The sequence below is a fragment of the Indicator indicator genome, chromosome 10, assembly GCF_027791375.1.
Source record: "Indicator indicator isolate 239-I01 chromosome 10, UM_Iind_1.1, whole genome shotgun sequence".
NCBI classification, from domain to species: domain Eukaryota; kingdom Metazoa; phylum Chordata; class Aves; order Piciformes; family Indicatoridae; genus Indicator; species Indicator indicator.
The window spans coordinates 20,557,628-20,585,097 of NC_072019.1; the positions used below are offsets into that span (position 1 = coordinate 20,557,628).

Here is a 27,470-nt window from a genome sequence, read left to right on the forward strand (position 1 = left end):
AAGTTTAATACCTTTATGGAATAAGTTTTAAAACTTTCAAGACGTTAAGTGAAAACACAAAGACTGTTTCAATGACAGATGTAAACTGTAAGTAATTGTTTGTGGAGTGCTTGAATGCTGTATTGGTTGCGTAGGCCATCGAAGTGGTTAGACAAACATAGGTGGGCAAACAAAAGAATGAGAAAATAAACCAAAACCGGATGATGCAAAGAAAATACAGTGAATAGACTGAATTCCAGGCTGAGGTGGAGAGTAAGTTACTTCTTTTGTGGCTCCCTGATGGGGCCGTGAAGATGCTGGGTTACAAGGTCACTCTGTGCTGTGTTCCACCCACACGTGAAGGGTATGGACAACTCCTGGGTGTGGCAGGAGTTCTGCGTCAACTAGCAGTGCTAGTCACTGAAACTACTTCATATTGGGTTGCCTGAGGGGGTCACTGGGAGAATGTCAATGGTAGGAGTGGACTTATTGATGCTTTCTGTAAAGGCTGAAAGCAGTTCGTGCAATTAAGCGTTGCTACTGGGACAAAAGTAGTGGATCTGCAGAGTTCTCTGCTCTTTGTAATGTTCAGGAGCAAATACAAATGCCGATGATGAATATGCCTGCAGCATTTCTTTGGTTTGGAACTTGGGACCACTCAGACTGCACTTTGTCCATGTGCTATAGCTCCCTTTGATAACAGCCAAAACACATTTAATTTTAACTTTCACCATTATGCCTTGTTTTCTTTCCCACAGCTGTAGGAAAAGTGCTTTCTTTATCAAGGCTACTGAAAGTAAAGGCATGTTTGTGGGTGGTTGTGGTTTTTTTATTCCACTCATCTTCACCATAACCATTTGCTAATAATATTCAGTATTTATTTCAGTGACTTACATAAATCTCAAATGCATAAGCCAGCAGCATCCTTTTTTTCTACTGGCTTTTCGTGTGGGAACTTGTTGAAGTGAACTATCTCATTGAAAAGCTCCATTCCTGTAGTGAGGATGACTGCTGTAGCATTCTTCAGGTGGTGCAGTAACAATAATTGGGAGGGTCTCTCTGCTTTGATTAGTAAATCAGGGAGGATATGAGTTCCTCCAGAAGATTTATAGGATTATGGAGACCAGGCTTTTAAGAACTTGCCTTGTGCTCCAGGTATCCATCAAGCCTCAGAGCAGAGTCCTTTGTGCTGTTATTGCTGCACAGTCTCTTGCCAGATGCATGCTGAACTTTGACTTGGGAACATATGAGAACATAGGACCCTGGTCAGAGGAGGCCAGTAAATGCTGACTGGAAACACAGGCCTTATTTTCTGCACCTGTTTTACAAGTAGGACAAGAGGGGTCAGCATGGTTCATAGATCTTTTCTTTGTCAGAGTAATCAAGTCACAACTCTTCTTCCCTGCCTAATCTCTAACTCAAACCAGACACTTTCTTTGTGGGATGATGAAGAAAGGATATAGCTGTCTGTCCTGTCACACTGTTTGTGGTTCTCTCCACTGTACTCATTTGCTCCTTGAGCCTGTAAATCCTTTTGATTTTCTCAGGTGACCTCTTAAATGGAAACTTTGAGTGTCCAGTCTGTATGCCTTATCTCTGGAAGCAGTAAGGAGAAAGAGGTTTTATAAGCTCAGTGTTTTACTCTTGCTTTGTTAAGATACTTGTTTATTTTTAAAACTATGGGACCAAAGGAGAGAGGTTTATATTAAACAGTGGTGATGCTATCTGGAAGATTTTAATGCATGCTGCTTTACAGATTGCTCTTAGACTAAGGGCTGGAATTAAGGTGATAAAGGAGACAGAGAATTACATGAAACTGGATGCAGAATCCATGCCTCCTTTATCATATATTCTCTTCAGAAGGACCTGCTGGCACTGGCACTGGGGGGAAATAGACCCTTCTGAAAACACTCCTCTTGGGGTACATGTTTGGGCTGGTTTTTTGTCTAGGTTCCCAGTCAAAGCCTGTGAGCTGTATTTTGCATCTGTTAAAGGAAGAAAAAAGCCTCTCTCTGAACCTTAAGTAGTAACAACTGGCTGCCTCCAGTTCATCCTCCACTACAATGTCAAGTCTATTGTGTAGCAGAGTAAAAAAACACTTCTGATTTTTTTCCTATTGAGATTGATAAGGATATAACTAACAGAAACTTTGTGATCTGTCTGTAACAGTTTTTCAGTAAGTGATATTGTTCTGATAGTCTTTTTTTTTTTCTTTATACGTTGTACAAATGTACATGAGATGGTTGTACCTGAGAGATGGCACCTAAAGCTTTATTGTCCTGTTTCACTTCATAGAAGAAAAAACTTGTTCTCTGGTCCGGTGAATTCCACTGCTTTGACTACAAGGCAGGCTTGAAAATCATACAACTGTTTCTTGAACAACTTCCTACAAGAAGGAGCATGCCAAGGTAAATTTTTTAGGCATTAGGAATTTGTGCAATGGAGAACATTTCCAACCTCACTTTCTTTTTTTTTTTTTTTCCAGTTTGGATGTCCATCTTCTGAATAAGGCAAATTATAGTGTGGATTCCAAGCAAAAAGTCTTGTCCAGTTCTAAAATGTTTGGAGAGAACTGTGCTTGCCCAGCATCTCCCATGCTTTCATCCCCTTCTTTCTTGCTTTTGCTACAGATCTCATTCTTGTTTCGAGTTCATATTTTCCTGTTTCCTAGACAAAACTGTAGGCTTGATTTGATATTGTCATTGCTATGCTGGTTTTTATGTCAAACCCAGACTGTGATTACTTTAAAAAAAAAAAATCTTTTGAAAATAACAAAAATGTCTAAGAGACATCGTAATGGACTAGCTGTCTGATCAATTCATACAGTATATAAAGAAGCTGAACAATTTACTTGTCTTTTGTTTCTTTTGTGTTCAATTATCTGCTTGTCTTGTCTGCTGTAGGCAACTATTGGTGCAACAGCTTCTCCAGACTTGTTTTCTCATCACTTTACAGTTTTACTTTCATTTCCTGTTTGTGTCTGAAAGCAGCTTGGCTTTGCCTGCATTTTCACTGGGGAGACTTTCTCTGGAACACCTTAAAATCACTCGAGGGAGCTGCAGTCATGAGAGTTGCAACCTGCAAGTATTCAGTAATAACGAATCAGTCAGAAAGCGCATGCAGTTTGAAAATAATGGTTTCTTTCTCTTTTTTCTTCAGGTTTCTGAGCCTATATTAGTTATTGAGGTCTCATTTCCAACTATAAAGCTAGGAAAACATTTTTCATTCGCTTTGGGTGTTTTTTTTAACATGAAAGCTGAGATTCTTCCAGGAGTGTGATATGTGGAACTATGTCCTGTGGAACTTTCCAGAGTATTGCACTACACGTAAGAAAATCAGAAGAGCTGGTAATACCTCTCTTAATGACATGGTGTATACTCTGCATATCATCTTAAAAGGACTTGTTTTGTTTTGTTTAGGGTCTGAAATGGCATTGATCATTCTGAAAGTGCATAAGCCTTGACAAATTTGAGACTATTTTCTCTCAGAAAAACTGACCTGTTTCAGTAACAGTACTTGAAACATTGACATTTCTTATACCAGCATCCTCACTCCAGTGAGACTGATGGAGGAAGTTTTGGCCCCAAGCAGATTTTTGATCTGGATAAGAGCAATATGCTAGAGGTGAAGGAACATCAGGCACTCAGGAACTGAATGAATTATGAAGTCGAATGCCCTGCTTATACAAACACCAAATCACAGAATGTCAGGGGCTGGAAGGGACCTCAAGAGATCATCTAGTCCAACCCCCCTGAAAAAGCAGGATCATCTATCCCAGGTCACACAAGAAGGCATCCAGGAGGGTCTTGGATATCTCCAGAGAGTGAGACTCTACAACCCCCTTAGGCCGGGGAAAGGGAGCATCCAAAACCCCTTTCATAAACTGACCAAGGTTCACATCAAGTCATTCGTTGTGCACTTTCCTCTCTTCCCTGGCTTCTCTAATAGGGCTGTTTTGGAGCTTAAACCATTTAAAATGTCAGTGACCTTAGTTTTATAATCAGCTGCCTATACCATGATAAGGTCATACTCATTTGTCTTTTGTACCTATTTGTTCATTAGCTTCAATAGCCCTTTCCCTTACATGCTGGTTCTCCTGTGCTGTATGTCAACAGAGCAGTCACATCTGTGCCGTGCTTATGTTAGACTGTCCTAAACAATACAGGCATTTTTGGTCTAGCTCATGGTGGAAAGATTTTTTTTTTTTTTAAATGTCATTGTCCTCTTCCCTCTGTATGTACCAATTCCTTTTCAGCTGTCTTGACATACAAGCACAAAAGATAGATGTGCTCTTTGTTCTCGATGGAGGAGTTGAGTATTGCAGGCTCCTTTTGCAGGGGTGTTACTACTTGTTATGAAGGCCACTAGGAATTTTACTATTCCCTTGTATGCTTTGAAATCTGAAAATTGGTCTAAATAGAGAGATAGATAGATATGTTAAATAATGTGGTCGGACAAAACAGGATCAGGGACTTTTGAAACAGTGAAGCTCAATTTGATGTGCCTCTGTCATAAGACTGCTGGCAGCTGGCGACTCAAACATGCCAGTGGAGACAGGAAGGAGCAGTGGGTGGGGGAGAGTTGCTGGCAGTGGCATGGCTTTGGATTAACTTTTGTCTGCAAGTAGAAGAGACCAGTAAGGTGGCTTACTAAAAGCAAAGTGCAGTCACTGCATTTAGACACGCTGGTTAATTAGTATTTTTGATAAAAGACAACAGGTCAGTGATGGGATCTATGCCTATCATCTGCAGTCTTCTGGAATGTATATTAGATCTTCACCAGAAAAAAAGAGAGACCCTTCCTTTTGGGAATGCAATGTTGCAAGTAGCAATTAACCTAGACAGCTGCTCTCCTGTTCTTTTTCATTAGAAACAACAATCTCCTTCCTCTCCCACAGAAGTGGGAGTAGGAACAGAATTGCATTAAACTTTGTCCTACTAGCAGAGTCGCTGGCTGGCATCTTCCATGTGAGCTGACTCTTTTTGCTGGGGAGAAGCATTTGACCCTTTCTCCTTCCCTCTTCATCTCATTTTTTGTTTGCACAGAAGGCTTTGAAAACTCGTGCAGTAATTACAGTCTGCTTTTGCTCACCTTCATCATGTTTCCAAATGCCAAGTAATCTCGTCTGCTTGGCTCAGTGCTCCCTCAGAGGCCTTGAACAGCCCCCCTGGCTTTTCGTAGGAAAAACTACCTGTAATTCAATCTTGCATCTTTGACAATAACACACGAAAAACAAACTATGGCACTGAGATTCTGTTAGGAGACTGGTTTTAAAGCTAACATCGTTCTGCACTGGCTAGAAGTCAGCTTTTTCACCCTTGCATAGTTGTGTTTTGGTATTAGAGGGTTCAGTGAACAATGATAAATTTTGCATGTTGTCTTGTATGCTGCACCATGAGGCAGGTCAGGACAAAGTTTCTGCCTTCTCTGAATTTTATAGCTTTTTTTTTTCCTTCCCCTAAAGGAAGGCAACCTTTAAACCAAGCTTCTTGTTATTTTTTGTGTGTGCACGTGTGTTTTATGTCTGGAATGTTTGGAGAATTGGTAGGAAATTCTGAGGATTTTTCTAGAGCAGGCAAACGGATTTCTTTTTGCCTTAATTATCTACAGTTTATCTCCAAGCTTTCCAGTCACCATAATGATTATTTGCATTATATATGTGAGCTGTTCAGGGCACTTTTTGGGCTTCATGCATGTCAGAATGCAGTCAGTTAGCAGAAGGGACTGAGCTGATATTAATTTAGTCTTTGAGTTTTGTGCCTTGGTGGTGCATAAGCCCAAGATATTAATGACTGCAGAAAGGTTAAACTTTACGTGTCTTCCTGTTTATCACGAAGGTACAGGGTACAAACAGAAAGCAGTCTTGGCAGGCAACAGACTTGCAAAATCCATGTGCTGCTTATCTAAAGTTGTGTTTGTACTGAAATGTGATTACCATATATGAAGGTAAATACTTAAGAAGCACAAGGAGCCTGAAGGGTAGCTCTTGATTCCCAATGACAGCAAACTGGTCACCTCCTAGAAATGTCAGCCCAGTGTGAAAATAGTTTTAAAAGAAACAGACCAATGCAGAGCTTCGAGTATTATCTATTTAATTTTGCATGGGCACAGCTATGTCTAACCCATGCTTAATGTAAGTTTATTCTTAAAAACAATGCAATAAAATCAGAAACCAAAGCAGCTGATGCAAGTTCTGTAACCCATATCCAGGAAGCAGATTTTAATGTGTGGTAATCCCAAGCATAGCATACCTTTTTCTAGTGTTCAATTTCAGTTGCCTTTGCTGCATTTCAGGTCCAGGGCTAATATTTTTATTCACCAGGGAGATACTATCTTTCTCTTTTGCAGCAGCCTTGTAATATTTAACAGCTTATCACGTCCTCTTTTATTTTTTTTCTTTTCTAGACTAAACAAATTAATTTCTTTCTAGCTTTCCTCAGAGATCTTTTTTTTTTTTTTTTTTCCCCACAGCTTCCCTATACTCTTTTTCCAATTCTTCATGTTTTTTGCAGAAGGCCCAGAACTGGGCGTGGTCCTTGAGCTGATGCTTTCTGCTCCTGAATAATGTACTTAAGTTTTATGGCTGTTATAGCTACATTTTTCAGTCATGATAGGATGTTTATCTTTTCTGCAGTAGTATGACAATGTTCTTTGCATGAACCACAGTGCAGAGTATGAAGGCCCTTTAAGATATGTTGGAGTAGCTGATTTGGCTCAAAAAAGAGCAGTGAGTTTAAATAACCTATTATAGGTGATGAACAAAGCAAGCTGCTGATGCTACAGAGAGCATGGGAGAAGATGGGTAGGGATCAGTGGCTCACAGTGGTGAGGTACACTGACCAACCATTCTTCAGTGCAAAGTTGTCTTTACTGTCTTGTGTGATTTCATTTTAGACCATTTCTGCAATTTGCTGAGATCAACTTAATTTTTGGCCTGTTCTCTATTGTTAAAGATTTTCTTCTTGAGCCATCCTTTTTTTTTTTTTTTTTTTGGCTCATTTGCTGATTTGGGAAAAGAAGTGTGCTGGTTGAAGGATGGGGTTAATCCTTATTAGTGCAGTTTCTTAAATTTTTGAACTGCTTGAGGAATCTTTGAGCTGCTTGGACTTTTGACAGAAGATTAATGTCAATACGAAGTGTGAAATCAGGACATCACAAACCTCATTCCCTATGCTACCACACCATGCTGTTCTACAGAGAAGGGAAGCAAGGGGAAGAACATCCATAGGGAAAAAAGAAAAGGTTGGTTTAGATTTTTTTTCTCCATACTTTTATTAAGTGCAGCTATCAAAGATCATTATCAAGTGCTAAGAATGCTTTGGTTTATATTTTGGCCATTTTATTAATAAAATTGGTATATTTTGTGCCCTTGTCTAACACTGGATGGGTTTTGAGCTTTTTCTGTGTTTTGGGCTAATAAAACATAGAAATCATGCCAAAGCAAGTAAGTGATTCTTTTGTGTTTTAACTTGGCTGAGGAGCTTCTAGCAAGTTAGCATAGCCTTCCAGGTAGAAACGTTTTGGTGTTAGAACTCTTCTTACTTGTCAGGAAGAAAGGAACTGGAATTTTTTTTGTTGCATCAGCTGGAATATCCTAGTCACAAATACATATCCATTTTCTTCTGTATATAAATTCCTGTTTAAGAATAGTTTCCTGTCAGCACACTTCCTTTCACTGTGTGCAGTGACAAATTATGTTAGAGATTTTACAAATGCCTTTGTATAAGGAAAACAAATTGGAGAGCTGGAGGGGATTTGAACTGTAATGCATAATTACCATATCTAGCATTTAGTCTGCTTGGATGTTATGTCTTTTTTTATTGGGGTATGCCATTCAAAATAGAGATTTAGATGCTTAGCATTTCTCTCTCAAATCATGCAGGTCATGAGCATGGCCACAGCTCCTAAACTTCCCATCTTTTCGTGTCTGTCATGTGTGATGAGGTTGCATTATATCGGGAATCTGGGGTGAGGTACAAAGTAAGTGGTTAAAATTTAATTGTGAAAAATTGAAACTCCCTTTACATACTTCTTGCCTATAGAGCACAAGCCTATTTCAGTTCTGGAGCTGTGGTGGTGAAGATAACCTGCCTTGAGGCGGCTGTGAGAGATGACTGGGATGAAAAGCAGCATCCCCTATGCAAGCTGCTGAGCAGAAGCAGTTTAACATCACTTGGAAACATTTTACTTTTTCTGTTTGACAGACTCCCACACATTCCTTGGAATGTATTTTAGGTGCTCCACAGAGAGCATTCCCATGGCCTGTTGGAGGCATATCCTGATATTTCCTGAAGGGTCCTAGATTATGCCAGATGAGCTTCAGAGCAGAGACAGAACAGCCACGCTCCTGGAGAGGGCTGGCAGACAGCGTTTCCCTGTCACTGCTGGATGCCAGTTCTGGCCTGCTCTGATTTATTGAGGTGGCAAAGTGCTTTTCATAGACCATGAGCTTACAGCATTCATGATTTCTTAATACTTCCAAAATAGAATTACCTTCAAGATTTATGGGAGCTAAATATCCTCTAATTTGCTCCATTTTTTTCCCCATATGGATATAGTATTTCCTCCAAAACTGTTCTTCCCCCCTCTTCCATGAAGCAGAAGTATGAATTAAGAGTCAGTCTCTAGCTCTGTGTACAGTATTGTTAAATTTTAGCAAGTTATAGTAGGTGATCTAAGGCTATTGTGTTCCTTGCTTGAAAAATCCCCAGGTTTGCTTGTAGTGCATATTAAAGAAAGGCCAATGGTCACCTCTTTTTGTCACATGCAGAGGGGTCACCATAGAGCATCAGATCAATCCTGCTAGTGCTTCAACTGACATTAAGGACTCCCCTTGGAACCCAGGGGGTCCCAGGAGGATCTGACCTCCTTCCTGGTTTACCAGACACCTTCTAAGGGGGAATCTAAATTAGAGAGAGTAACTCCATACTCTGTGTCAGACTGGAGTAAACTGTCCTTTCTTAGTGGATGACTTGAAAAACCATCGAGGTTTTTCCTGAAGATTGCTTGTCCCAACAGCAACCAGAACAGCTCAATGACATAAGAAACCAGCCCAGAGATAGTGTTGAGCCTCCAGGCAGTGCCATCACCCTTCACTGCAACTACTGCTTGGGGAAGAGGGGACCATTCTGTGAGACTTGGCTTCTTCTGTTTGTTCAAATGGTAGCTGCAAAGGAGAATCTGTGATCATCTGTGCTGTAGCCACATACATTATAAAAGCTCTTGCATTATAGAAGAATCTTGTAAAGATTCCTTCTACTGGTGGTAGAAAGAGATGAACTAACTCTGTGGAGACTCACCAGCGTAACACAATGCACCAAGATGCTTTAAAAAACATTTAAGTAATTTGTCAGATGATTGAAGTTTTTAGGGTATTTTCATAGAATCATTTTAATTGGAAAATACCTTTAAGATCATCAAGTTCAACCATTAACCCAGCACTGCCAAGCCCACCACTAAACTGTGTCCTTAAGCACCACATCTACATGTCTTTTAAATATTTCCAGTGTGAGTCTAACACTTCCCTGGACAGCCTATTCCAGTGCCTGACAGACTTTTCAATGAAGACATTTTTCCTACTGTCCTACTCCTCTGGTGCAACTTGGGGCTATTTCCTCTTGTATTCTGTTCTTTGTATTTGTTTTTAAATAGGGCTATGGTTTGGGGTTTTTTACTTAAGATCTTCAGAAGCTCTGATACATCTAACACCCATTTCCTACCTTTTCCCAGATAGTTATATAGATCCTCTTGCATCCTCAGCTCTAGAAAACATTGCTTTCCTTTTAGATCAGCCATATAATCAGTGAATCCTGCTTTTTATGATTATAGATGAACTTATTAAAGTTTACATGAATAGATGTGAAGCAGTATGCATGGGTGAGTTTGAATCTTGCTGTTTTGTCTCTTGGTCTCTCTTCTCCCTTCCCAGAGATGTCTGAAAGCCCTCTTTTACTGGGTGTTGGTGATAGGAAGGTACTTTGAGCAGTTTGTAATTTGGAATTCATTCCATCCTTTCCTCACTCTGCTGCTCTCTGAAATTGCTACTCTGCACCTGTCTGTGGCATAGTGTAGATGAATTTATCTTAAACGAGGTAGCTCAAGTCCAAGAGTTACCTGTTTGCAGTAACATGGAGGTGCATGCTGAGTGCAGAAACAGCCTGAAGGGAAAGTTAAACTGGTGCATTACATCTATCCTGGTACCAGTTAGCCAGGCTCTGTTTATTTCAGATACATACAGCAGTATGGCTGTAGTGGAGATGTGCTCTCTGACTGAACACACAGTATGCTCCATTCTTCATTTCTGTACTGCAGTGTAATTTCACAGTAGCACAGCATCCTTGCTACTGTTTTGATGTGACTGAATGAACAGATTTCTGTTACTATTAGCATGTTTTCTAGCAGCTATCTTTATACATTCAGAAATGGTCCCATATGAAAGTTAGTATTTCTGTCATTTCTTTTGCTGATTGTTTCCTTCCATCTGGGCACTGTGCTGTTTCTAGAAGAGACAAATTTTTAGTAGCTGTTGTGTTTGAGGATGTAATTAGTAGAATGTATTCCCATAGTGATACGGTTAACAAGGACTAGTTCTCTCTTTTGTGAGTGGCTTTGGATAGGTCACAACTATTTGGTTTGGCAAGGATCTCCCTGGAATCATTTATGTTGATAAATGCAGCAGAAAACACCTACATCTATGCTGAATTTCCTTTCTCTGTAAACTAAGTACTGCTTATGATCTCCTGAACCATTTCCTTTCTGGCCTGTGTTACAATAGCTGCTGTGTATGTGCATATGAGTGAGGAGGCAGAGGCACCCATGAGAGCAGATAACCCCAGCTTTGCTCTCCACACACATTTGCCCAGTGTGTTTACACCTGCACAGAGCAGCACACATCTACTAATGACAAACATAAAGGCAGCTCCACACCCATTCCTCACACACCCGTGAAGACAGCACATAAACTGACTTGTGCTTACGAAACTGGAAATGAAATTGTCTAACTGATTGTAATTGGCAACTTACTGTAGCTAAATTAATTGCCAAACAATAGTGGAGAAGCTCTATATTGTTGAGTGGAAGCAATTGTCAGAGTCATGACTTCAGTAGTTTGTATGTCCTCATGGTGCAAATTCTGACAGATTTGTTCCACTGCAGGCACCTTTGGATAAAAGTAAAATCTTCCAGACTATTGGCAGTAAGAATGTAGAGTCAAAACTTACGTATAGTTTCTCTCAGCTTCCCTACAGAAATTTATTCTTCCTAGTTCAGAGGTTAATTTCTCTCTCATTTTGATTTTTCTCAGGTTCTCGAAGCCGGCACCAATGTTCTTGGATGATTCCTTCAGGAAATGGGCACGTATCAGGGACTTTGTACCCCCCTTTGGAATTAAAGGACAAGGTATGAGTAAACTGTGCAGCTGTTGGAAAAGGAGGTGATTCTGCAGATGCTTTGTCCCATCTTGGTTTTCCATTTTGAGAACTGAGATGGTTCCTTGGGCCCTTTTTTCCCCTGTCCAAGAAAAATACTGTGTGTGTAGCTCTCAGAAACCCAGAAAGCTGTTCACAACTGGAACATGGACCTCAGAAGTAGGTCATAGGAAGGATGGTTAAGTACATGGGGAGAGTCAGTTCAACAATGGAAATTAAGACCTACCACCACATTCTGATGCTACCATAGCATCTTGTAGCGTCTTTGCTGACAGCAGCAGAATCCAAACTTGATTTTTAAGCACCTTCAAGTCAAGAATTCTCTAAAGAACAGGAAATATTACTTTTTCCGAGTTTTGGAGCCTTGGGGTTGACCACTGGTACGAATCTTCATTTTCTTCTCATAGCATTTGGTGATAAAATTATTTTATAGTTGCTCTACTTATCACCTGGTATAGCAAACAGAACAAATCTGCTTGGTTGCTTTGTTGATGATTTGTAATATGCCCTGTCCTCCAGCTGGGGTGTTGCATCAGGGGCTGCCTCTCAGGTATGCTATGGGAGAGCAGGAGTGGTGCTGGTGGTGATGAGATGGAACCCAGCATCCCACCCAGCAGATGACACATTTTGCAAGTGGCATAAGGTTCTTGCTATCCCACATGTGCCACCAAAGGCCCCTCTGGGTGAGTGGTAGTGGAGCAGGCAGCTTATGCTGCATAATTCCTGAAGTCTGGTGTATCTGTTAAGAAGAGTTTGTGGCATTGCATCAACTTCTAAGATTTTTTTTTTTTCCCCCCACTGACAAACTCAAGATTGCAGATGGCCCCTGCAGGAATTGATATACCTGGTGGAGAAAGGACTGCAGCCACAATAAGCTTGGGCCTATCTCTCTCCCTGGAAGCAGGTGTGGTAGTTGTCAGAACAATCTCTGATCAAATCAAAGGCTCTACTGACAAATTTCTTTCGGCTTGCATCAATTCCCTTCTTTGTTTTGTATATAGCTATTACTTGTGCAGTCAATCTTTTGCAGCTCAATAGGCAACTAATTACTGTCCTCTAAATCAGCCAGTAGAGTTTGCAGCAAAGAAAGAGCAGTGGCAGCACAAGTAGAAGGCTGCCTGTCCCCTTCTAACAGGCATACAAGGTGTACAAAGCTAGGGCAAGCTGCCTGACCAACGTGGAGGTGGGATTTGTGGATCACACATGATGTCAGCTAGACCTAATAAAAATCATTCCGTTAAACTGAATCCAAATGGAGAAATTCACCAAAAGGGGATGACGGAACGGCTCTGGCAGCTTTCTCCCTGGGTTTGTTGCCAGCTTGTGTCACCACTGCAATGTTATGTAAATCTGGTGTTTTATGTTGGATTTCCTCATTTGAAAAGAGAAATGAGAAATTGCCATTATTTAAATGGCTGTGAGCTCAAGCCATGGGACAGAAACCGTTGAATGGGTTATTTTTTTTTAATGCCCTCCTGGGACTGAATTTTGTGCCAAGATTCAGTCTGGAGCAAGTTCTGTGTGTGGGAGGGTTGAATTATAAACCTCTGTAGCCCAGGGTTCCTAATGGCTGTGCTGACAGGCTGTGAGTCCTGGCGATGCGAATGGTGCTCTTTCATGTTACACATCACTTGGAAATCTTGCATCAGTCTTTTCTGGCTGTCCCATGGGATGCATTCTGCCCCAGCTGAGTGATTGGATGATGGGATCAGCACCTCATTAGAGCTTTCAGTCAGGACAATCTAATGATATCCAAACAACTTACCCAAGCAGGCAGCATGGAGCTCAGTCATGTGCTGGTGCAAGATGAAGACTATCAAAGCTGGGATGTGCTGGGAAGGAGAGTAGTCAGGGTGGCTAAGAAAGTGCAGAGTGATGTGCTTGTGTTGAAACAGATGGGGCAGGAGTTTTGCTCTGTGCCTTAGGAAGCCCTCTGACACCATCAACTGGAACTGCCAACATGTATCACACTGGGAAGGGCAGTCAGTGTTTATAGACATTGACTGTAGATGGGTTGATAACTGGAAGATTTTGCTTTGGTGAATATCAGCCAGTGTTTTCAAGTCACTGTGGTTTTAGTCCAAGTGCAAACTGGCCTTTTTTTGCTGTGAAATACAGCTACAGAATGAGGTCAGTTTCAGTAATGCTGCATGATTCCAAGAAACTTTTATAATCTAATTTGTGGTAGCTTGAAAGTACTAAAGTTATGAGATCAAGAGATTCTTAGCACTTTGGAGGCTAATACACCATTTCTGCTTTATCTTGTTAAAGTTTTTCTCTATTCTTCAGACTTCTAGCTAAATTTTTCTTTGTGTTTTCTCGTAAAAACAAAAAAAGGAAATAAATCTAATATTTTATCCATTACTTGGTGCTTACTGGTCCAAGAAAGAACAATTCCAGGATTGCAAGAACAAGTCTTGCAGTCTTCAGGGGAAAACAGCTTTTGAGGAGCATTGTCTACTGAGCTGTGCTAATTTTGAGTAACACATCTGTATGAATTACATGTGAAGAGTAGAAATAGCTTGGAAATATTCACAGCAGGACTACTGCTCTTTAAAGGCGATCATATAAAGAGGGCAGCAGTGTGCTGATCGTTTTGACACTGTTCATCAAGGATCTTTCTTTTCTTTAAAAAGAATTTGATTGTCAAGACAATTCTTCCATCTCCAGATACTGAGAAGTACTCAGTATAACACAGAAAGCTTAACAATGATTCTTTGTGAAAGAACGCTTCTTCCCTTTTCTTACTTGGTCATTTTCTGATTTGACCATTAGCCTGTGCGAGTTGCATGCTCTCCTCTCTCCAAGAGCATTTGTGTGTAGAAGCTCTCAAGGTGAGTATGGTTCTGAATATGAAAGTTTTTTAGACTTGGCACTGAATTATGCTGCTTCTGAAAGAGGCCATTGCAGTGGGAATGATGCACATCTCGTGTTCAGATTGGAAACTGCTATTTTTAGTTAACCACCTTGGTAGTTATTGTCTGCTGAATGAAGGAAGCACAGGAATAAGCAGACGGTGACCCTACTGATTTATGGAGAGGACTTTCTGAGATGAGGCATGCAGTAAGAAGTCTTGTGAAAACTCTCTTTGAACAATGGCCTACGAGTGTCCTCTACAAGATACTGGGACTAGATGAAGAGGACTTTATAAGGAGTGGGTTTACATTTTTCTTAAACAGTCTTAAATGCACAGAGAGAGTTTTAGTACATGCTGTGCTTATTGACTCTGCCTCTCATCACCAGAGATCTGGACCGGGGTTTGATCCTAATCACTTGATCCCAATCCACCTGGACAAAAGCAGAGCTGTGAACTGTCAGGAGTTTTGGAGCTGATACAGCGAACTGAAGGTGCCATTGCACTCATCGCAGATGTCTGTGGCCCTTTGTGGGAGCCCTTGCCTTCCTCTGTGTGCAGAGAATAGGAAAAGCGATAGATTTGTGATGTTTCTAAAGAGGCAGGAGTGTATCAGGTTTCCATGCCACGAAGGGTTACTACAAGTATCTAATTTGGGCTTTTGTGTAACAGTGCCTCTGGGTTTCACCCAGTAACTTCTACAACTGGCTGTGAACATATGAGGCTGTCTTCCAGAATTTGAATCAAGATTTTAGTAAGCGATGAAGGGTGACCATGCTGTTAAACAGGCCAACGCCATATTTGACTGCACTCAAAAAAATGAGTTTGTTGTTTCCTGCTGTGTGACTTCACAGAATCTAGACATGGTATGTGCCACTGTGAGTGCTTGGAAACGATGACTCCATCTCTATTAATGTATAAAGCGGTTGTCCTCTGGTCCTGAAGGCAGTTGAGCTCATTGTTCAAACAGGTTAATTTCCTGGCTCTCCCCACCACCCATAGACAGTGACTCTGTCCAGGCTTCCTGTCAAGAAAGGTCACTCACCTGTATTAGCCTGTGACCCTGTGAATGCGTGAGAATTGTTGAGAAGGATATTTGTCAGCCCTGGTGAAAACCATCAGGAACTGTGCTAGCATTTAGTGTGGACTTGTGTGGGACGGTGTGGGTCTGTGTCCTTCCTATGATTTGTTTATTAGTGTGTATATAGCCAAAGCAACGGATGCCGTTCAGGAACACAATGGAATTAGTCACTTTAAGAGTTGTCAAGAAGACCAAACTGTAACAAGAAGCTGGAACTGTAAAAGCTACAAATGTCAAGATGTCCTGTGGGGAACATCTTAGGGAGCCAAGCACCCTGTGGTGTCCCAGGCTATTGTTTCAGCATTGACCAGGGTGTTGGAGTGCCTCCCATATTTCACTATTAGCGAGGCTCTAATCTACTTATAGAAATTCTTCTTTCCCAGAACCTACCATGTCTGCTCTTGCAGCTTTTTCAGTGAAGAGCAAAGGGACTCCAGCAATCTCAGGCTCTTAAGTGAGTTACATGGAGATATTTTTAAATTGAAATTGAAATTTCTTCCTTTGTATTTGCACCCTTTTCTAACACTGCTTGTATCGGTGTAATTTAGGGAGATGTGAATATGTACATACTGTCCATATTGTGCACTCCTTTCAGGGTTAAGTTTGTCAATGAAAAAGCAATGGAAAAACTGTTTATAGTGTTAGTGAGATTATTATTCCCAGAGGGCTCCTCCCCAAATTTACCTCTGTAGCTATGGCAAAAGGAAAGAATTATTTGGAGAAGGGCAACAAACAAGACTGGAGAAATACCTGACTATTAATAGTATTTCTTGATGCATGTGGCTTAAAGGGCTTTCATAAGAAAGAGTAGCTAGTATCTGGCATCTTCTCTGTCTAATGAGGATGGGAGAGTTGCTGCAGACTTTTTTTTTTTAGCTTAAGTGAAAACATATGGCACAGCATACACTAAAAAAATAAACAGACATGATCCGTCTAGTATCTGTTCCGTGCATTTAGTCAGTAATTGTGTCATTGCTTAGCAGTAATTATAGGTCTTCTACCTTTGTTCCTGCAAGATTGTTTTAAGCAGGGTGGCTGCTTTGTTGGGCCCTGAATCAGTTTCTGTTTGAAGGTGATAGTTATTTCTTAGGGAGTTACTGTCTTGTGACTGTCTCAGAAATTGCCTCCCACCAGCAATCTAGGAAGCCATTTCTCCCCCACGGTGATAAGAGAACATTGAGGACAAGTTTGGAATACTACAGTTTTATCAAATGTAGTGTGTACTACTGGCTTGGAAACCTCATATTTTCATCTGATACAAGATGGGCATCTGGAATTGGTGTCAAAGAACTGAAAGCTTGGCCCAGAGCACCAAGGCTTAATAGATGTATTGTGCAATGGATCATTGTTCTTGGGCTTGGTTTTACTTGGATGTTTTCTTTTGTGTTTGTGCTTTTGGGAAGAACAGTGGTTCAGCAGTGATTTTTATTAGTCTCATGGGGCAGAGGTCATTCATCTTCAGTGAAAATGTTGAGTTTTCAGGCATGCAAAAGTTGGCATATCAAAATGTTATCAGGGCAGAAAATCTCTTCTCTTTTCATGCATGCTCTTTTCTTGTGTAGTTTTTTCTTCCACATCAACTTTCTTGGCACAAGAAGCAATACTTTATCTCTGAGAAAACATACTCACTTGGATATCACAATTGAAATTTACAGCTGACCCAAGGAAAAACTATCAGAAAAGGAAGTCTTCTCCAACCTCCTTTTTCAGCTCTTTATAGAGGCTGGAGTACCACATGCAGACACCTTCCCTATATCTGACTGGATCTGCATTTCTGCTTTCTCTGTCTTTTTTCTGCTTTAATTTTCCAACCTTGTCCTTATTTTGTTAGCTGTACTCTGTTGAACTGATCATTTTCCTGCTGTGAGCATTTGTTGTTGATGATCTTCATGTGTTCTTCCTTTAACAAATAAGCAAGAAACACAAGCATGTAGACCTGTTAGTTCTGTTCAGAGTAGATAGCAGCACAAGATCGGTGTTTCATCTTGAGTTTGATGGAGATTTCTGAGCTAGTTTATACTAGAATTTTGCATTTGACCAGAATTGGCAATAGTTGCCAGTATCACATGGGAATATAGCTATAAAAATGTCGGTGTTTCCCCAGGGAATCTAGACTCAAGAAATTAAGTAAGAGATTTGATGAGAAGAAAAAAGTTTCAGAAGAGGTAGAAGATCAGCTTTTCTTTACTGAATAAAGCCTTTAAAGGGAAGTTACACTGTGAATTTTGAACTTAAATCCACTCTCTCACTCTTGAGCTCTCTTGATGAAAATACAACCCTTCAGTGCAGTTCCTTGTTTCAATCAAAACTGAATGAATGTGCTTAAAGAATAGTCTTTCTCCCAACCCATTGAGAAGGAAAAGGTGCCCCAGAAGGATCTCAGATTCCAAGTTTGCAGTTAATTGCATGACTCAATATTGGAGTTCTTCACAGAAGTGCAATTGGAGACATGGATATTATTCTTATCTTTGACCTCCTGGGGGGAAGAGCAGGTCTTCTCTGGCTTTTGTGTTTTGAAGTACCACATTTTAATACATCCACAAGGGTCAGGAGTGTTAAAAGTCACTCTAGAAGTTACTGATTTTTTTTTACCTTGAAGACATTGCCTGGCCATCTGTGAAGGGGCATCAAAATGAAGCAACAAATGGAAGAACAGCCCTCTATAGTAACTGGTTTTATTTTTCTGATTCTTTGTGAACAGTTCATTGTGAACCTTTTCAAGGACACTTTTACATTGGACATGAATTAGCCTGTTTCTACAGGCTTTATTGCTTCCTGTGTATCAAGCTTGAGTTTGGATCAAAATGGTTAATGCATGGCTATTGCAAAATGTTACCCATTTTTTGACATAATTGTTTTTAAACTTAATGTTCCAACATTCCAGGATCTGGGATTATGTTGGGAACTAAGCTTGTGTGTGAAAAAACAAACTGTTGTTTGTGAAGAAACTCTTGCTCGAAAAAAATAATCCCTGAAGGCTCCAAAACTACGAAGTAAATGAAGAGTCCAAATGTTATGTATTTTATTTATATCTTGTTATAAAAAAAGACCTTAAGGGCTTTCTGAAGCTTTCATTTAATACATGCAAGGTTTTCCTAAAATTATTAGGGAGGTACCATGCATATTCAGTCTTTCCTCCTTTTCTTTCCCCCTTTTCTTTCCTCCTTTTCTTTCCTCCTTTTCTTTCCCCCTTTCCTTTCCCCCTTTCCTTTCCCCCTTTCCTTTCCCCCTTTCCTTTCCCCCTTTCCTTCCCCCCTTTCCTTCCCCCCTTTCCCTTCCCCCCTTTCCTTCCCCCCTTTCCCTTCCCCCCCTTTCCCTTCCCCCCCTTTCCCTCCCCCCCTTTCCCTCCCCCCCTTTCCCTTCCCCCCTTTCCTTTCCCCCTTTCCTTCCCCCTTTCCTTTCCCCCTTTCCTTCCCCCCCTTTCCTTCCCCCCCTTTCCTTTCCCCCCTTTCCTTCCCCCCTTTCCTTCCCCCCCTTTCCTTTCCCCCCTTTCCTTCCCCCCCTTTCCTTCCCCCCCTTTCCTTCCCCCTTTCCTTTCCCTTCCTCCCCCTTTCCTTTCCCCCCTTTCCTTTCCCCCCTTTCCTTCCCCCTTTCCTTTCCCCCCTTTCCTTTCCCCCTTTCCTTTCCCCCTTTCCTTTCCCCCCTTTCCTTTCCCCCCTTTCCTTTCCCCCCTTTCCTTTCCCCCCTTTCCTTTCCCCCCTTTCCTTTCCCCCCTTTCCTTCCCCCCCTTTCCTTCCCCCCTTTCCACATGTGGTGGGACTTGGGTCTGTGGCCCTGTGCTTGGCAATATGGTGTCAAATCCTTCTGCAAAAGATGACTCCTCAGCTCCTGTATGGAGTGAGATCATAAGGAAAACACTTACGAAAAAGGACCTTTACACCAAGTTGAACTTTGGGTAGTTTAAAAAAAAAATCATGCACTGGGTTTGTGCTTGCAGTTTGTTTGTAAATATTGTGATTTCTTTAATCCATAGCATTGAGTTTTGCTTACTCTCTCCAGGAAACTGACACCCACATGGCATTTGTTGTTGAGGTTCAGGAACCCACATACGGAGAAGACTGGCATACTTCAGGGATGTCTATTAGTCTCACTCCAGTAAATGTACTCCCAAAAGCTAAATCTGGTGCCCAGTGCCCTGCAGAATTACTGGCTAAAGGTGTGACAGCTGGGTGAGCAGCTGAGAAGAAGGGTGCTGACCACAGTGCTCAGGGCAAACACAAAGACCTGCTGCAGGGCACTGTTCCCTGACCCTAACGCACGGTATTCAAATATTTACTGCTGCCAATAAGGATATATAGACTTGCTGATTTTAGGGGAAGATGGCTGGTATGGACAACCTCAAAAATTACAGCCTCTTGGCCCCTTGAAAGTGCGTGAGCAGCCCAGTTTGCCTACTTTAAAGGCAGGCAGAAGGTAGACCCTGTGAGATGCCTGCAGTAAGTCCTGTGGAGTAGGAAGGTCTCCCATCTTTTTTAAAGTGATACAAGCAAGAAGCTTATGCATTAGAAACAAGAATGTTAAGTGTTGTTGACATTTACAGTGAAGGTCTCCACTCTGCATAAATAACAGAGAAAAAGGCTAGCATTGAGACTTAGACTGGGTCTCACTGTGTGGTCACTGCCTGCCTGATTTCTATTTACTTTTAGTTTTTCCCAGTGTCTGAAAATTTCAGGGTCAACCTGAAGTCAAGACGTTGTTGCATTCAGAGAAATCGTGCAGTCCTGAGCAGCCTTTGAATCATCTGATGTTACAAGGCAAAGCTGATAGAATATGTCATGATAACTCAGGATAAATGTAGACGGCTCCTCTAGATGGGAGGAAAATGTGCAGACTTCTTGCTTTGTTTGTATAGTAATAGTGCATGCATAGTGGTTGATGGATGAATGGGTTAAATAATCCCCAACTCTCCTCAATAATCTAAATTCTCCATGACAAGAATAAAATACAATAAGCTGTGGCTGCAGAAGACTGCTTGCCATGGTAACGTGTTTGTTACTTAATAATGGGTGGAAAGTGAGGGTGAAAATGCAGAATATAGGTGTTCGTTTCCATTAATTTATCATTAAAGGATGGTAGTGGACCCATGTGAAGAATATATAACCAAGAGGGCTATCTGAAGATGAAAGCCTTTGCAGAGGGCTTCTTATCTAGGAGTCAAAGGCCTTATTCTGTTCCTAGTTATGTCACTTACTCACTTTGTGATCTTCAGTATGTTTACTTCTCTCAGAGTATAAAGACATTTACTGCTCTCAGAAATCAGAATTGGTGAAGGACCCGAGAGAGTGAATTCAGGAACATGCATGTATGTGTGTATGCATCACCTCAGAGCCTTTCACTTGAAGGAGCTGTATGAAAGCCACATGTGTTTGGAATAGGTTTACTTTCATAATACTTCAACTAGAGTTAAACAGCACAAAGGTTCCTCCCTTTATAGAGCACATTTATGTACACTATGTTCTTATGCCTACCATTTGGATGGTTTCAGATAATCAGAACCACTGCATTATTGCTCTTTCCGATGTGAACTGTTGGAGCTAACAGAAAGTGGGCTGCCAGTGAGATGCTGCTGAGATGCATGCCAGGACAACTAAATGCCCTATGAATGGTGGCACTGCCATTGCCATTTAAACATCAGGTTTTGCTGCAGACTGGAGGAGGGATTCAGTATTGATAACATCTGCCTTGAATTTTGCAAGGATGACTAGGAGGAACAGTACAGAGGAAGTTATACTGCTGTTGGGTTTGCTCAGCCTTCAAGTGGTTACCAAAACTGTGGCTGTTGAATGGCAGTTGGATGATCTGCATGAAATGAGGTTGGTGATGGAATTCAGTTTTCAGTGGGAAGTTTGTATTTCACAGCTAATTATTACCTGCTGTGCTGCTGGTATGGCAACTGGGAAGAGGCCAAAGATTAAATGCTTTTCAAAGATGAATTCACCATTTATCCATAGTGGTTAGGGGAGGAGAGTAACAGAGAAGAAATGCATGGGTTTGTCCAAGCTGTTCTGTTCCTGCCTGCTCAGTATCTCTGAAGGATTCCATGGAGAGTGCAAGGTAGCCACAGTACAGTAATGCTAACTCACCTTATCTGGGCTAAACATGATGTAAACCTGCTGGATCTGCAGGAGTAAATTCTGTGCCAGCAATGAATGACAGGCAATAAGTTCTGCTTGATATGAGCTGACCTTCCATGGAGGCCTGCAGGTCTCCGTGCTGCACTCTCCATGGTTCATGTTTCTGGGCATATGGTGCTGAGACATACCGGCTGGGCTGATTTGCTGGGGTTCTGCATTGAACAAAAGTAGCTGAAACATATTCATTGAGGAAATGGCCCTCAAAAGAATTAGAGACCTGTTTGAATAGAGATGATATCTGTTACACATGAACTGGCTGTGTGCCTTGGCCCTGGAAACAAGGTGAGTGCACACATACCTGTTGTTTGTAACAGGAAGGGTTTTTTTTTTCTTTATAGTGCTCAGAACATGTATACTCAAGCCCCTCTTGGCCTCTCCTTTGTGCACAGGTATACAAAGCAGAGCACACCCACCACTATGTCTGTTCTCACATGCCAGGCAAGAGGGAAGTTGTGCCTGGGCTAGCATTGTCTGCATCCATGCTGGGTAAACCATCTGAAAAAAAAAAGTAAAAATCAAAACAAATTGTTTGCATAGCTCTTGCTTGGATAAAACAATCTTTCTTTTAAGCATAGGTTCCTGTAAAAGCAAGGATTGTGTGTCTTTGAAAAAAATAAAAACAGAAAATAAAATCAGTAGATGAATAGAGAAAAGCTGACAGTTAGGAAGAAGAGAATATGCTTCCCTGAAACACTGTTGTTGGGTTTCTCTGTTCTTTGTTCTTAGCTGTGTTCAGTACAAGTAGGTACCAATCATGAGCTCTCCTTTAAGAACATGCCTATCTACCCCAGAAGTTAAACTTGCTGCCCTGGGTGCCAGCTGTTCACACTGCTGTCCCACCCCAGTGGAGGAGTTCTGTGTCTGAGGTGCAGCATATGCAAGTCTGCTGCTGATCACGTTTGTTACTAAATTAGGTAAGGATTTAGTATACATTATTAGAAGTTTAACATGAATACATCTAACATCAGAACTAGTTTGATAGCCTTTCTGCCACTGTTGTGTAGAACAGGTCTTTTTAATCTGCCCAGAAGTCACTGCATGAAGATAGAACGTGTTGGTTATTGCCTGGATCCGTGGGAATACTGATCATGTTGTGTGTACACTGGCTTAAGTCTTGAAGATTTGTCCTTTCTTTTGTCCTTGCAAAAACTGTCAGTCCTTGACAGACCAGTATTCAGCCAGTTGCTGTGCACAAGACCTGTTAGTTGAAACATGAAGGAATTTTTCATTGTAGCTTTTGTGACATGTTTGTATTTATTATTACCACTCGGTACATAGGTGTATAAGGCAGACCACAGTCATCACCCTTGCAGTTTCTCACTTACCCTGAAGAAAGCATGCTCCATCAATTAACTTTATATAAGACGTGTGATTTCCTGGTGTCTAACTTTCTTTAGTCTACTATCTGTGATAGTAGTCTTTGCAGTGGTGATTTCAAATGACCCTCTACCTTCACACCTCTGTAGTGAAAGATCCTGCCACTGCTTCCCTATGGTAGGTAATTTCATTGTCTTCTGGAAGGTTGTAGACCAGCCACAGCAGCCTCTGCAACTTTGTTCCAAGAAGGAGATCTTGTCCTTCCATCCTGATGCCAATGAGCAAGTGCCAAATGCAGGTGCCCACCTCATCAGCAGCATAGTGGCCATCTTCTAGTGGAGCTCCAGCTTAATCAAAAAGATTAGTGCCTCTCACCTGCTTTCCCTGTTAGCACTTGTAGCTCCTGCTCCAGGATTCCAATGAGGATGCTAGACTAAACAAACTGGCATAGAAGGCATCTGTGCCACCTTCGTTTCTACTGCGAGTGAACACTTGGCAGTGAAGTGTTTTGTCTTTTATTGAGCTTTGTTCAGCACTTCTGAATGATAACACCATGATTTGTGCAACATCCAAACCTCTTGAATGCTGTGTGCTGGACTGTGGGAGCTGCTGAAGAGGTATCTCCCATTTGGCCCTTTGTAATCTGTACTAAATGTCCTACACTGCTGTTTGTTTTTCCTTGTGTTTTCTCTCTGAATGATAGAAAAGGGGAGCATCTCCATCCCAAATGCTGCCATATCCAGTCCTAAAGTAGTCATGTTTCATTCCTGAGCATTCACTATGGAGGACTGGCAAGATGAGAAAAACAGAATTAGATTTGAGTGTATTAGTCAACTGTATTTAATGTTCTTTTTAATATAGTATATAGGATGGCCTCCAAGAAGTGTGGAGTGTTAACTTGTGGGTGGTAGAGCAAACCTGGCATCAGAAAAGCTTGGTAGATGGGAGGTTGCAGCCCTTGACATGCAATCCTTTGATCTGTTTTCTGAGACTGTAGGAAAAAAACAGTAATATATACCATCCAGTAGAAGTCAGTGTATGAGATAGGCCAAGGAGAGGACTATGGCATGGTGCCATTAGAGGTCACAACAACCTGCTGCTGTTGGAGCAGACATAGTGAAATAGCATTCCTGTTGGAGAGGGAGCCTGCTGCCAAGGCATCAGAAGAAATTCTTCAGACAAAGGAAAATTAAGCAAACCAGCTATTTAATTAAGCAAAGTAAGTTGCTTTTACCCAACAAATTGACTCTTTCCTTGCTCCACTGCAAAATATGACCTTCTGAAAGTAATCACAGTTCCCATCTTGTAATGGTTGGCAGGGACCATCAGTAGTGCCTGGTTAAAACCTTCCCCAGATCTAAAAGTAACTATCAGAGTTTTATGTTTATCACCTTTGTTTATTTGCCTTGTGTGTCTCACCAGCTTGTCAGGTTGAAAGCCGTTTGGCATGTCAGCTACCTCAAGCTTGTCCCACGCTCTTGTCCTGTAGTTTCTGCAGAGGGATATAGTAAATAAGAACAGAACTCTATTTGAAAGGGGCTTCCCTAACTGTGCTGATTGCCGTAAGTAGTGTTTATCAGGAAAATAATTTAAGTTCACTGTAAACAGTTGCTTGATGTCAGTTATCTTAATCTTCCTGTGTAATTTTTAATCTATTGTAAAGAAATGAGGCTTATTTATTCCTTTTGACTGGTTGTTTCCTGGGAACTTTTGAACTGGATGACTGATATATTTCAGGGAAAGATATGATAGATATTTGCAATCTTCCAAGGAAAGGGGAAGGGGCATAATTGTTCACAATCCTTTCCAGTATAAAATGAAGCTCAGAGAAGCCATATGCACAGTCAGGAAAGGGAAGTGATTGAAAAATCCATATGCATCAAGGAGAATTCTGAGCTTATGGAAGGGAAAATCACTGAATGCTGCCAGATACACAGAAGCTATACCTGGACACATGAAATCCCTGATTCGAACATAATTAAACGGTAGGAGAGAATTTCAGTGAAATGTTGTATCTGTTTCCTTTGTTCTTATGCTTTTCTAAGGCATCTGCTTACAGTTACACTTAGAATCAGGATTTAAAAACAGGTGGACTTTCTGTTGGACCCAGTACAGCCTTTCTGAAGTTACTGGTGCATTTGTAAATTCAGACTAGCCAATGCATTGCTGCTTCTTGGCCCTGGAGAGATGGTGGTAAAAAGAATTTTGAACATTTATGGGGGAAGGAGGAGGGAAAGTTAGTGACAAAGGACAAAATCTGGAAGGAAGCAGATTCAAAAATTTCCGTAGCTGATAGAGTTCTTTATGTGTAATCAACATGCTTCTGCAATTTAATACATTTAATTTGTGTGTGTGTGTCTGTGCTTGTGGAACTTACACCATCTGGTTGCTCTAGCATTCACTGGGCGTCAGTGTAAGTTGTGGTTCCATGGGCATTTCTTTAAGCAACTCTGATGGTTTAACCAGATTCTGCCATAAAGATAGCCAGATGGAGGAAATGAACCTAAACTAAAAGTAGCCCAGGAAAATAAAAAGCATCAGTTTTGACCTGGTTCTCTTCCTACATCCAGTTCACCATTCAGCTACATACAAGCTTGTCTGAAAGCATTGACAGTGATCCTGGCTTTTTCATGTCTGAAGTGTTTGTGAAACTGCAATCTCAGGGAAGTGACTATGAAACCACTGCCTTCAACTACCGTGTTTGTTCGCTGTCACTCTCTCTGTGCAAGGCATTTGCAGACTGCATCAGAATTTGGCACGTCTCTGCAGCCAGTGTGTGAAGGTCATTGCCCAGAGAAAATAGGAACATGCAAGTTAAAGTGTTTGTTCCTAAGGGGAACCTTATTTCAATTCCTCAAAGTAACTGCTTCATATACTTTACACACTTTGTCTTTCATTTCCATTAGAAGTGAGAACTTGTTCTTAATTTCTTCTTCCTTTCTCCTCAGATAATCTGATCAAAGCCATCCTGTCAGCAACCAAAGATTACCGTCTAACTCCAGCTCTTGACAGGTAAGAAGAGACCTTTTAGAATAGAAGTGATTGTTTTCCACATTTCCTGAATAAATTTTGCTACATGTTTTTGACAGAAATTATTGCCAGTACATTTGGCTCTGCTCTGGAGGTAGATGAGGAGCCAGAGACTGAGTCCTCTTTCCAGTAAATCTTTAAACTCTTGTTAAGACCTATATTAAGTTAAACATGAGTAGAAAAAAGCATTTACCTTTTGACTATTTCTTAATCTTTTGTTTCAGATGCTGTTCTGGTACACCCTCTTGCCCCTTTTTCAAATATGTAAATAGTAGCTTTTCAATAAACACATTACTCTTTTTCAACCTTTCTGTCAAAGCAACAGTGTCACAAGAAACTCTTAAAGAGAAAGAAGGGACTGGCTTCTTTTAGCAATGTTTTCTAATAACCTTCCTCTTAAAGCAGGAATGTGTGATTGTGTTGGCCAAGCCTGTGCCAGGATGTGATAGCAGTCTTATGGATCCTGTGGTATTTGAATTAGTAGCTTTAGAAGAAGCTCCTTTGATTCTTCAATCCCGTTGTAGAGGTTGTTTCTGAAACTCACTGGCATGTTTGCTATCAGCTTCCCAGTGATAGTCCTTTAGTCTTTCCTAGCCTTGCTTTTCTGTCATTTGTTTTGCAGTTTTGGTTTAATGCCACCTCCTGCATAGAGGTAGTTTCTTTCAGAAGCTTTTAGAGGTTTTTCCTGGGACGTGATCTCTTTTGACAGTCCTGGTACTACTCCTTTCCAAGGAGCAGCACTTGAACCCCAGGCTCACAACACAGTTCCTGCTTTCTAAACACACTGGGTTCTTTTTCTGGCCCAGCTCTCCTGCCCACTTCTCCATGGCAAAGTTCATAAGCTTTTCCAGCCTTTCTGTGCCTCCCTGCATCTCTCACATTGATTATGGAGCTTGCCTGCCATAGTTACAGTTAGGAGTTACTCACTCTTAGGTTTTTGCAGTCTGTGTGCTAATTTAGGTTGCTTTGAAGTTTGCCTTGCCTTACAGCAATGCCGGATAGGGTTAGCCTTCAGAGTCTGGATTATTTCAAGAAAAGACGTCCAGAAGGCAAAATAATTTTACAAATTACTTCTTAAGAGATTTTGCACACAACTGAGTTGCACCCATCTGGGGTTTATCTCAGCTCTGGTTGGAGAGTTAAGATTTTAATCTGTTGAAAAATCCACATATAGACTCTTTCAGAAGATTGCTCATGGGAAATTAGTGTTAATGACAGAGGGCAGGTGGAAGATTCTTGCAGTGAGTGTTAATGCAGTTGTGACCCTGTTTTTTTGAGGAGTGGAATGTTTGGAGTTTTTAAAAAGTAGTTTCTCAGGAGGCTGTGGATCAGCTCCTCTAGCATAAGCTGCTCACTTTGAGCTTTTGTTCTTTATAATGGGTTTGGTGCAGAGATAGGAAAGACCTGACACACTCAACTCTTCGTGAAATATATGCAGAGTCCCTGAGATACCAAGTCTGAATGAGACCTAAGGAACAGGCTAGAAATAGATTTCTGTAGTATTGCATCAACAAGATTTGGTGATATACGTACTGGTAAACACACAGCTGTCCTGAGGAAGCACTGTTTCCTTGGGAATAAATGCAAAACAGTGGATGTTGGTTGTGTGGTGCTTAGGCCTTACAGTCAAATAACCTCCCAGAGCCCTT

The 27,470-nt window shown here is 41.2% G+C and overlaps 1 protein-coding gene across 1 annotated transcript in view; it reads left to right on the top strand.

Annotated features, from left to right (window-relative positions):
* Window positions 1–27,470, top strand: part of ST3GAL3 (ST3 beta-galactoside alpha-2,3-sialyltransferase 3) — a 184,116-nt gene that overhangs the window by 101,281 nt on the left and 55,365 nt on the right. Inside the window, exons 6-7 of the mRNA XM_054384658.1 lie at window positions 11,282–11,376; window positions 25,740–25,803. Coding sequence (XP_054240633.1) covers window positions 11,282–11,376; window positions 25,740–25,803 — 159 coding nt within the window. The remainder of the gene's footprint in view (window positions 1–11,281; window positions 11,377–25,739; window positions 25,804–27,470) is intronic.